Below are 12763 nucleotides of genomic sequence, written 5' to 3'. Positions count from 1 at the left end.
ACTCTTCGAGTGCATCCTTAATAGCCAACAATTCCCGGTTACCCACGTCATAATTAATCTCGGCAGGCGAAAATTTACGGGAAAAGTAAGCACAGGGATGAAGGCGATTATCAGACACCCCCATCTGAGAGAGCACTGCCCCAATACCCATCTCAGAGGCATCCACCTCCACCACAAAAGGACGCTCTGGATCTGGGTGTCGCAGCACCTTGGCCGAGACAAATGCCCTTTTGAGACGGGCAAAAGCCGCTTTGGCCTCACAAGACCAGTGAGCAACATCCGCCCCTTTCTTAGTGAGTGCCACCAAGGGCGCCACTATAGACGAAAATCCAGCGATAAATCGTCTATAAAAATTCGCAAAGCCCAGAAAACGCTGAAGCGCCTTCAAACTAGTGGGCTGCACCCAATCCAGGACTGCCTGTACCTTGGAACCCTCCATTTGGAAACCTTCTGGAGAGATAATATATCCTAGAAATGCGATTTGCTGAACTTCAAATTCGCACTTCTCCAGCTTCGCCCCAAGCCGGTGGTCTCTGAGTTTCTGGAGGACTAAGCGTACATGCTTCCGATGTTCCTCCAGGGAATGGGAGAAGATTAGGATGTCATCTAAGTATACAACTAAGAATTAGAGATGAGCGGGTTCGGTTTCTTTGAATCCGAACCCGCACGAACTTCACTTTTTTTTTCACGGGTCCGAGCGACTCGGATCTTCCCGCCTTGCTCGGTTAACCCGAGCGCGCCCGAACGTCATCATGACGCTGTCGGATTCTCGCGAGACTCGGATTCTATATAAGGAGCCGCGCGTCGCCGCCATTTTCACACGTGCATTGAGATTGATAGGGAGAGGACGTGGCTGGCGTCCTCTCCATTAGAATAGATTAGAAGAGAGAGAGAGAGAGAGAGATTGTGCAGACAGAGTTTACCACAGTGACCAGTGCAGTTGTTGTTAAGTTAACTTTTATTTAATATATCCGTTCTCTGCTATATCCGTTCTCTGCCTGAAAAAAACGATACACAGCAGTCACACAGTGTGACTCAGTCTGTGTGCACTCAGCTCAGCCCAGTGTGCTGCACATCAATGTATAAAAGCTTATAATAATTGTGGGGGAGACTGGGGAGCACTGCAGGTTGTTATAGCAGGAGCCAGGAGTACATAATATTATATTAATTTAAAATTAAACAGTGCACACTTTTGCTGCAGGAGTGCCACTGCCAGTGTGACTAGTGGTGACCAGTGCCTGACCACCAGTATAGTAGTATATTGTTGTATACTATCTCTTTATCAACCAGTCTATATTAGCAGCAGACACAGTACAGTGCGGTAGTTCACGGCTGTGGCTACCTCTGTGTCGGCAGTCGGCACTCGGCAGGCAGTCCGTCCATCCATAATTGTATAATTATATACCACCTAACCGTGGTATTTTTTTTTCTTTCTTTATACCGTCGTCATAGTCATACTAGTTGTTACGAGTATACTACTATCTCTTTATCAACCAGTGTACAGTGCGGTAGTTCACGGCTGTGGCTACCTCTGTGTCGGCAGTCGGCAGGCAGTCCGTCCATCCATAATTGTATTATTATAATATATACCACCTAACCGTGGTTTTTTTTTCATTCTTTATACCGTCATAGTGTCATACTAGTTGTTACGAGTATACTACTATCTCTTTATCAACCAGTGTACAGTGCGGTAGTTCACGGCTGTGGCTACCTCTGTGTCGGCAGTCGGCAGGCAGTCCGTCCATCCATAATTGTATTACAATATATACCACCTAACCGTGGTTTTTTTTTCATTCTTTATACCGTCATAGTGTCATACTAGTTGTTACGAGTATACTACTATCTCTTTATCAACCAGTGTACAGTGCGGTAGTTCACGGCTGTGGCTACCTCTGTGTCGGCAGTCGGCAGGCAGTCCGTCCATCCATAATTGTATTATAATATATACCACCTAACCGTGGTTTTTTTTTCATTCTTTATACCGTCATAGTCAGTCATACTAGTTGTTACGAGTATACTACTATCTCTTTATCAACCAGTGTACAGTGCGGTAGTTCACGGCTGTGGCTACCTCTGTGTCGGCACTCGGCAGGCAGTCCGTCCATCCATAATTGTATTATAATATATACCACCTAACCGTGGTTTTTTTTTCATTCTTTATACCGTCATAGTGTCATACTAGTTGTTACGAGTATACTACTATCTCTTTATCAACCAGTGTACAGTGCGGTAGTTCACGGCTGTGGCTACCTCTGTGTCGGCAGTCGGCAGGCAGTCCGTCCATCCATAATTGTATTATAATATATACCACCTAACCGTGGTTTTTTTTTCATTCTTTATACCGTCATAGTCAGTCATACTAGTTGTTACGAGTATACTACTATCTCTTTATCAACCAGTGTACAGTGCGGTAGTTCACGGCTGTGGCTACCTCTGTGTCGGAACTCGGCAGGCAGTCCGTCCATCCATAATTGTATTACAATATATACCACCTAACCGTGGTTTTTTTTTCATTCTTTATACCGTCATAGTCAGTCATACTAGTTGTTACGAGTATACTACTATCTCTTTATCAACCAGTGTACAGTGCGGTAGTTCACGGCTGTGGCTACCTCTGTGTCGGAACTCGGCAGGCAGTCCGTCCATCCATAATTGTATTACAATATATACCACCTAACCGTGGTTTTTTTATACCACCTAACTGTGGCAGTCCGTCCATAATTGTATACTAGTATCCAATCCATCCATCTCCATTGTTTACCTGAGGTGCCTTTTAGTTCTGCCTATAAAATATGGAGAACAAAAAAGTTGAGGTTCCAAAATTAGGGAAAGATCAAGATCCACTTCCACCTCGTGCTGAAGCTGCTGCCACTAGTCATGGCCGAGACGATGAAATGCCAGCAACGTCGTCTGCCAAGGCCGATGCCCAATGTCATAGTACAGAGCATGTCAAATCCAAAACACCAAATATCAGAAAAAAAAGGACTCCAAAACCTAAAATAAAATTGTCGGAGGAGAAGCGTAAACTTGCCAATATGCCATTTACCACACGGAGTGGCAAGGAACGGCTGAGGCCCTGGCCTATGTTCATGGCTAGTGGTTCAGCTTCACATGAGGATGGAAGCACTCAGCCTCTCGCTAGAAAACTGAAAAGACTCAAGCTGGCAAAAGCACCGCAAAGAACTGTGCGTTCTTTGAAATCCCAAATCCACAAGGAGAGTCCAATTGTGTCGGTTGCGATGCCTGACCTTCCCAACACTGGACGTGAAGAGCATGCGCCTTCCACTATTTGCATGCCCCCTGCAAGTGCTGGAAGGAGCACCCGCAGTCCAGTTCCTGATAGTCAGATTGAAGATGTCAGTGTTGAAGTACACCAGGATGAGGAGGATATGGGTGTTGCTGGCGCTGGGGAGGAAATTGACCAGAAGGATTCTGATGGTGAGGTGGTTTGTTTAAGTCAGGCACCCGGGGAGACACCTGTTGTCCGTGGGAGGAATATGGCCGTTGACATGCCAGGTGAAAATACCAAAAAAATCAGCTCTTCGGTGTGGAGGTATTTCACCAGAAATGCGGACAACAGGTGTCAAGCCGTGTGTTCCCTTTGTCAAGCTGTAATAAGTAGGGGTAAGGACGTTAACCACCTCGGAACATCCTCCCTTATACGTCACCTGCAGCGCATTCATAATAAGTCAGTGACAAGTTCAAAAACTTTGGGTGACAGCGGAAGCAGTCCACTGACCAGTAAATCCCTTCCTCTTGTAACCAAGCTCACGCAAACCACCCCACCAACTCCCTCAGTGTCAATTTCCTCCTTCCCCAGGAATGCCAATAGTCCTGCAGGCCATGTCACTGGCAAGTCTGACGAGTCCTCTCCTGCCTGGGATTCCTCCGATGCATCCTTGCGTGTAACGCCTACTGCTGCTGGCGCTGCTGTTGTTGCCGCTGGGAGTCGATGGTCATCCCAGAGGGGAAGTCGTAAGCCCACTTGTACTACTTCCAGTAAGCAATTGACTGTTCAACAGTCCTTTGCGAGGAAGATGAAATATCACAGCAGTCATCCTACTGCAAAGCGGATAACTGAGTCCTTGACAACTATGTTGGTGTTAGACGTGCGTCCGGTATCCGCCGTTAGTTCACAGGGAACTAGACAATTTATTGAGGCAGTGTGCCCCCGTTACCAAATACCATCTAGGTTCCACTTCTCTAGGCAGGCGATACCGAGAATGTACACGGACGTCAGAAAAAGACTCACTAGTGTCCTAAAAAATGCAGTTGTACCCAATGTCCACTTAACCACGGACATGTGGACAAGTGGAGCAGGGCAGGGTCAGGACTATATGACTGTGACAGCCCACTGGGTAGATGTATGGACTCCCGCCGCAAGAACAGCAGCGGCGGCACCAGTAGCAGCATCTCGCAAACGCCAACTCTTTCCTAGGCAGGCTACGCTTTGTATCACCGCTTTCCAGAATACGCACACAGCTGAAAACCTCTTACGGCAACTGAGGAAGATCATCGCGGAATGGCTTACCCCAATTGGACTCTCCTGTGGATTTGTGGCATCGGACAACGCCAGCAATATTGTGTGTGCATTAAATATGGGCAAATTCCAGCACGTCCCATGTTTTGCACATACCTTGAATTTGGTGGTGCAGAATTTTTTAAAAAACGACAGGGGCGTGCAAGAGATGCTGTCGGTGGCCAGAAAAATTGCGGGACACTTTCGGCGTACAGGCACCACGTACAGAAGACTGGAGCACCACCAAAAACTACTGAACCTGCCCTGCCATCATCTGAAGCAAGAAGTGGTAACGAGGTGGAATTCAACCCTCTATATGCTTCAGAGGTTGGAGGAGCAGCAAAAGGCCATTCAAGCCTATACAATTGAGCACGATATAGGAGATGGAATGCACCTGTCTCAAGTGCAGTGGAGAATGATTTCAACGTTGTGCAAGGTTCTGATGCCCTTTGAACTTGCCACACGTGAAGTCAGTTCAGACACTGCCAGCCTGAGTCAGGTCATTCCCCTCATCAGGCTTTTGCAGAAGAAGCTGGAGGCATTGAAGAAGGAGCTAACACGGAGCGATTCCGCTAGGCATGTGGGACTTGTGGATGCAGCCCTTAATTCGCTTAACAAGGATTCACGGGTGGTCAATCTGTTGAAATCAGAGCACTACATTTTGGCCACCGTGCTCGATCCTAGATTTAAAGCCTACCTTGGATCTCTCTTTCCGGCAGACACAGGTCTGCTGGGGTTGAAAGACCTGCTGGTGACAAAATTGTCAAGTCAAGCGGAACGCGACCTGTCAACATCTCCTCCTTCACATTCTCCCGCAACTGGAGGTGCGAGGAAAAGGCTCAGAATTCCGAGCCCACCCGCTGGCGGTGATGCAGGGCAGTCTGGAGCGACTGCTGATGCTGACATCTGGTCTGGACTGAAGGACCTGACAACGATTACGGACATGTCGTCTACTGTCACTGCATATGATTCTCTCAACATTGATAGAATGGTGGAGGATTATATGAGTGACCGAATCCAAGTAGGCACGTCACACAGTCCGTACTTATACTGGCAGGAAAAAGAGGCAATTTGGAGGCCCTTGCACAAACTGGCTTTATTCTACCTAAGTTGCCCTCCCACAAGTGTGTACTCCGAAAGAGTGTTTAGTGCCGCCGCTCACCTTGTCAGCAATCGGCGTACGAGGTTACATCCAGAAAATGTGGAGAAGATGATGTTCATTAAAATGAATTATAATCAATTCCTCCGCGGAGACATTGACCAGCAGCAATTGCCTCCACAAAGTACACAGGGAGCTGAGATGGTGGATTCCAGTGGGGACGAATTGATAATCTGTGAGGAGGGGGATGTACACGGTGATATATAGGAGGGTGAAGATGAGGTGGACATCTTGCCTCTGTAGAGCCAGTTTGTGCAAGGAGAGATTAATTGCTTCTTTTTTGGGGGGGGTCCAAACCAACCCGTCATATCAGTCACAGTCGTGTGGCAGACCCTGTCACTGAAATGATGGGTTGGTTAAAGTGTGCATGTCCTGTTTTGTTTATACAACATAAGGGTGGGTGGGAGGGCCCAAGGATAATTCCATCTTGCACCTCTTTTTTCTTTTCTTTTTCTTTGCATCATGTGCTGATTGGGGAGGGTTTTTTGGAAGGGACATCCTGCGTGACACTGCAGTGCCACTCCTAGATGGGCCCGGTGTTTGTGTCGGCCACTAGGGTCGCTAATCTTACTCACACAGCTACCTCATTGCGCCTCTTTTTTTCTTTGCGTCATGTGCTGTTTGGGGAGGGTTTTTTGGAAGGGACATCCTGCGTGACACTGCAGTGCCACTCCTAGATGGGCCCGGTGTTTGTGTCGGCCACTAGGGTCGCTAATCTTACTCACACAGTCAGCTACCTCATTGCGCCTCTTTTTTTCTTTGCGTCATGTGCTGTTTGGGGAGGGTTTTTTGGAAGGGCCATCCTGCGTGACACTGCAGTGCCACTCCTAGATGGGCCCGGTGTTTGTGTCGGCCACTAGGGTCGCTAATCTTACTCACACAGCTACCTCATTGCGCCTCTTTTTTTCTTTGCGTCATGTGCTGTTTGGGGAGGGTTTTTTGGAAGGGACATCCTGCGTGACACTGCAGTGCCACTCCTAGATGGGCCCGGTGTTTGTGTCGGCCACTAGGGTCGCTTATCTTACTCACACAGCGACCTCATTGCGCCTCTTTTTTTCTTTGCGTCATGTGCTGTTTGGGGAGGGTTTTTTGGAAGGGACATCCTGCGTGACACTGCAGTGCCACTCCTAGATGGGCCCGGTGTTTGTGTCGGCCACTAGGGTCGCTTATCTTACTCACACAGCGACCTCGGTGCAAATTTTAGGACTAAAAATAATATTGTGAGGTGTGAGGTATTCAGAATAGACTGAAAATGAGTGTAAATTATGGTTTTTGAGGTTAATAATACTTTGGGATCAAAATGACCCCCAAATTCTATGATTTAAGCTGTTTTTTAGTGTTTTTGGAAAAAAACACCCGAATCCAAAACACACCCGAATCCGACAAAAATAATTCGGTGAGGTTTTGCCAAAACGCGTTCGAACCCAAAACACGGCCGCGGAACCGAACCCAAAACCAAAACACAAAACCCGAAAAATTTCAGGCGCTCATCTCTACTAAGAATCCATTCAAATATTCCCTGAGCATATCGTTCATGAAGTCCTGGAAGACTGCCGGGGCATTACAGAGCCCAAAAGGCATCACCAAATATTCATAGTGCCCTGAGTGGGTATTAAAGGCAGTCTTCCATTCATCCCCTCTCTTATTCGGATTAGATTGTACGCACCGCGTAGGTCAATCTTAGAAAAAATGGTGGCCGTACGAAGCTGGTCAAACAAGACCGAAATGAGAGGCAGTGGGTATGAGTTTTTAATCGTGATACGGTTCAATTCCCTGAAGTCGATGCAGGGTCGCAACGAACCGTCTTTTTTACCCACGAAGAAGAACCCCGACCCAACTGGAGACTGTGAAGGTCTGATAAATCCCTTAGCCAAGTTCTCCTGAATGTACTCTGCCATAGCCTGAGTCTCAGGACGTGACAGGGAGTACAACCTGCTCTTGGGAAGCTTAGCATTCGGCAACAAATTAATGGCACAGTCATAGGGGCGATGGGGAGGTAGTACCTCTGCAACTCTTTTGGAGAACACGTCCGCAAAATCTGCATAACATTCTGGCAATCCTGGCAAACTTAGCTGCGAAAGCCTGACTGGAAGGCTCAAGCAACTCCTGAAACAATCAGTACCCCAACTAAGAATCTCCCCAGAGACCCAGTCAAATTGAGGATCGTGGGCCCTTAACCAGGGTAACCCCAACACCAATGAGGCAAAAGTACAGACAGTCACATAAAAGGACAATTTTTCAGAGTGTGTGGCTCCAATAAACAAAGAAATCTGGCTAGTGCAAGAGGTAATTTTACCCTGGGATAATGGTTCCCCGTTTAACCCACAAATCTCAATTTCCGATGCCAAGGGTACTAAGGGAACAGAGTGTTTCAGGGCAAATTGGCGGTCCATAAAAACCCCGTCGGCCCCACTGTCCACAAAGGCCTCAGTCTTGACAGTTTGACCGAGGATCTTCAAGGTCACCGGAATGATAAAAGTCTTCTTGGGAAATTCTGACTTCTGGCCTGACAGGATATTTCCCATCACCCTCAGGCCCTGAAGTTTTCCGGCTTTTCTGGGCATGATACTACCACATGACCTTTATTCCCACAGTACAAACATAACCCCTGCTGTCTCCTCCGCGTCTTCTCACGCGAGGAGAGGCGGGTAGCCCCAATCTGCATAGGCTCCTCGGAAAATTCCTCAGAGTCTGAGGTTCCCTTGGGAAAGACGGAAACCTCGGTCTCCCTTTCAAGCCTGCGCTCTCTCAGCCGTCTATCCACCCGAATGGATAACTGCATGAGCTGATCCAAGCTATCAGGCAAGGGATATTGTACCAGTTGGTCTTTTAACTGGTTAGAAAGACCTCTTCGGTACTGGTGTCTCAGGGCTGGGTCATTCCACTGGGTATCATGGGCCAACCTCCGAAACTCCATACAATAAACCTCAACTGGCCTTCGCCCTTGCTTAAGGATCGAAATCTGAGCCTCGGCTGAGGCCGTCTTGTCAGGGTCATCATACAACATGCCCAGTGCCGTAAAAAAAGCATCAACACTTTTAAGTGACGGACAGTCAGGCTGCAACCCATATGCCCAGACCTGTGGGTCTCCTTGTAGCAAGGAAATCACTATGCCCACCCGCTGAATCTCCGACCCAGAAGACTGAGGCCTAAGCTGGAAATATAGCTTGCAGCTCTCCTTGAAACAAAAGAACTGCGAGCGATCTCCAGAAAAATGATCCGGGAGATTTACTTTCGGCTCCTTAACCCCTGAAGGTACTGCTGCTGCGGGAGCTCCGCCAGCGGCCTGCGAGGTGTGCATTTTAATGGACAAATCATTAAATTGTCGAGTCAGGACCTGCATCTGATCGACCACCTGTTGCAAAGTATTTTGAGGGGTATGCTCCATATTCCCACAAAATTTCAACAGGAGTATTAGGCTGCTGAATATGTTATGCACACCAGTGCCAGCAGGAATGTACTGGTGTCTGAACGGAGAGGGATGCAAAACAAATGAACTCACAGACAGACTGGGGAATATGACATTACATACACAGAAGGTGATAGGGTAACAAAATAAACACAAAGTGAACAAAGAAGCCCAAAGGCTAAGAAACTGGGTGTCTCCCTAGTATTAGGAATGCTCAGATGGAAAGAAGCGAGATGTTGTGATTTAATACGTAGAGAACCCGAAATGCTGTTGCTAAGGGCAACAGCAAAACCCTAAAGGGTTACCAACGGGTGTGGCAGTAAACTCCTTGGTCAGAGATGGAATAATAGACACAAGGAGAGTCTCCACAATCCTAGTCTTCACTTGCAGTGCACTGGTTCAGCTTACTGCCACTAAATTGACACCTGAACACCTTGCACAGTGAGAAAGGATTTTGGCAGGCAAGTCTGAGAATACAGCCGCAAACTTGCTAGGTTCACAGAGTAGCAAAAGAACCCCAGCAGGTTAAACAACTGACTCCAGTCTTACTGCTAGGTCAGGATTGGCAGAGTGTAATACCAAATCCCAAGGCCTATTTGCAGTAAGCAACAAACAAATACAAAGTTTACACAGTACTAGCTAGCTTTCAGGAACTGACTAACCAACAAAGATTCAGCAGCATCTGCCTAACCTGAGAAGAGGGTTTATATAGCAGGTGCTGTCCACGCCCCACTCAGACCTCACAGACTGTGAGCACAAAAACCAGCACCGGATCCCCTGCCATGCACAGAGCCTGTAACCACTGCACAGCAAAAGACCCGAACCGGAGTATCAGCTACGCTCAGGTTACTCCGCTAGCACTTGTCTCCCGGTTGCCATGACGACGTGGCAGCACAGAGCAGGAGACCCTAACATTATCCCCGATAAGACGGCATGAGACGCGGCTTATCTGGGATTTTTTTTCCACCTGCCTCAGGCAGGCGAAGCGAAATCCCCAGAAACAGTCCAGTTTTCGCGCAAAAATGGGGCTGTTTCATCCGAAAGCACACAGGTTTCACTGAACCTGTGTGTTTTCGTGAGATCAGCTTTTTTTTTTTTTTTACAAGTGATCCATTTTGGATAGCCCGTAAAAAAAAAAATCGGTGAAACATCAGAAAAAAAGTCAGAAAAATTGCCATTTTCGGCCGTATGTCGGACCCGATGTTTTACCAGGGATAATTAGATATACCCCAGAATCCACATGCTCTTTCGCAAGAATTTTGTTTGTGGACTATAGATCCGCTTTTAAGAGGGTCATTCCGATGTCTCTAATGTGCAAATAATCTCAGCTGGGTCTGAACAATTTTGTAGGTAAAATGGATCCTGGATTTTCTGACTAATAGGCCACAGATTGTCCGATTGCATAATTTTTTTATCTAGTTAGCTCGTAATTAGTACGGGAGTGCCTCAGGGATGTGTGTTGAGCCCCCTGCTGTACTCCCTGTTTACTTACGATTGTATCTCAAGCTCGGAATCAGTTCATATTATTAAATTTGCTGACAATATCGCTGTTGTAGGCCTAATTACTAAAAATGAGTCAGAGTATAGATCTGAGGTCTCTAGGTTGGAAGATTGAAGTCAAGACAACCATTTAATTTCAAATGTAAAAAAGACCAAAGAAATTATTGTAGATTTTAGGAAACTGCATAAACAGCCCCTCTGCCCGTTAGTTTTAAATGGTCAGGAAGTGGAGACGGTCGAGCCATTCAAATTTCTGGACAGTAATATTTCCAAAGACTTGTCTTGAAGTGTCCACACACAATGTGTTATTAAATAGGCCCAACAACGTTTGAATTAATGAGGAAAATGCGAATGTCGGGAATATGTAAGGAAATCCTGGTTAACTTTTACTCATGTGTTCTGCAGAGTGTTCTTACATATGGAATTGTGGGGTGGTTTGGAACCTACACTGCAGCAGAACGTAAGTCACTGCAGCAGAACAATAGGTCTCTTTAGAAGCTGGTAAAAACTGTGAGTAGAGCTATTGGAGGTAGCTTGCCCAGCATATAGGATATATATGAGAGAAGGCTTCTCACCAAGGTGAAAAGCATCCTAGGAGATTTATCGCATCCAAATTTGGGGATGTTCTCTGTGCTGCCATCTAACAAGCGCTATCGATCTATTCTTTTTTGGACTAGCTGGTTAAGGGGTAGTTTTTCCCCGACAGCAATAAATATGTTAAATAGGACAAATCTAAGATAATTAGAGGTGTTATTGGTTGGGAAGTTCTTTTGTTCTTATCACTTCTGTACTTGCTTACTTTTTAATTTTGTTGCTTGTTCATGTATGTGAACTATTGATGATAATAAAGTATTATTATTTTTATGATTATTATGATAATAATAATAATTAATAAATCCGTGGCTCATTGAATAGCCTGGGCACTCATTTCCGGTGCTATTCAAAAGCGCATTTAATTGAATCCCCCCCCAATATGTCATCTATCCTTAGGTTCAGTTATGTGGTGAGGGAGAGGATTTGCTTCTGTTTGCCCACATATTTTATGATTGGCAGCCACAAGTACTGATTTTGTCTTTTACATTGACCATAAATAATTTTAATTGGTCCTTGACCACCAACCCAGGACAGCCCTGTAATTACCTCAAGGCACCCCAGGGTGCCACAGCTCCCGGTTTGGGAACCACTGAAGTATTGCTTAAACAAGAATAGTTGATCTATACAACACAAGAAACAATTAGACATATACTGTATAACATCTGACCCAACATTTAACAGCAAAAAAACACGCAGCTGCCATATTTAGTAAATTTTAGTGTATTAATGGTGCCATACTAACCTCAGTAATCCTGCCGACTTGCCTCTTGCTCTGGCCTTTGAGTACAAGCTCCTAGCCTCTGACTTTTCTCTGATTGAGCCACTAAATGTGATGCCATTGACATTCCTAGTACACAAAATAGATTAATTAAAATAGGTTCTATTTTTATTCTAAAAATGTTTTTCATAGAGATTCACTTTTCCATTTTCATAAATTGTATATCAACACACCAACCTGAAATGTCCATGTGCAGGACCTATAATAATGATTTTAAACTTAACAAAGTTTGATCAGTCTTGCAAATAATGTTCTAGACAGCGCTGTAGAGGACATATCATTTATGTGGTGCCATTGATCAAATAAACTGGTTGGTTGGTTGGTTGGTTAATTAAAGTCAGGAGTAGTGTATGATTTTGTAATAATTAGTTCCCAGCTAATGTTTAGGCTCAGTGCTCATGTGACAAGTTATGGGCCACTATTTAGGTTAGAACCTGTTAACTCTCTAGTGACTCAGAGAACCTGGGAGAAAGGGTCTACTTTTCTATGGTAACAGGTTCTAAAGACTGTGCATTATTATTTCAAACTGTCTCCTGTCAGTCAAATTTTTATGTTGCAAGATTTCAGTGCTGTAGATAACGGAGAAGTTTTAAACCTTTTGGGTCACATTTACTAATTATATTTCCTAATTAGAATTTCTTATCGCCACTATTCATTCATGGCAATAAGAAATCAGCATTTGTAGGAATGTATTATCACATGCAGGAAGAAGGGCTCAGAAAGGAGCCCATCCCTGTGACGTGAAGAGAAGTGAAATGATCGCAAAAGTAATCATTTCACTTCTATATCGTAAGCCGGGGCCAT

The 12763-nt window shown here is 45.7% G+C and overlaps 1 protein-coding gene across 1 annotated transcript in view; it reads right to left on the bottom strand.

Annotated features, from left to right (window-relative positions):
- The window catches only part of ITIH2 (inter-alpha-trypsin inhibitor heavy chain 2), a 76232-nt gene that overhangs the window by 50288 nt on the left and 13181 nt on the right, over positions 1-12763 (bottom strand). Inside the window, exon 5 of the mRNA XM_063926818.1 lies at positions 11924-12028. Within this exon, the coding sequence (XP_063782888.1) occupies positions 11924-12028 (105 nt within the window). The remainder of the gene's footprint in view (positions 1-11923; positions 12029-12763) is intronic.

The sequence above is a fragment of the Pseudophryne corroboree genome, chromosome 6 (genome assembly GCF_028390025.1).
Source record: "Pseudophryne corroboree isolate aPseCor3 chromosome 6, aPseCor3.hap2, whole genome shotgun sequence".
NCBI classification, from domain to species: Eukaryota; Metazoa; Chordata; class Amphibia; order Anura; family Myobatrachidae; genus Pseudophryne; species Pseudophryne corroboree.
Note: the sequence above shows the minus strand (reverse complement) of the source record. Positions and strands in the feature narration are given on the sequence as shown.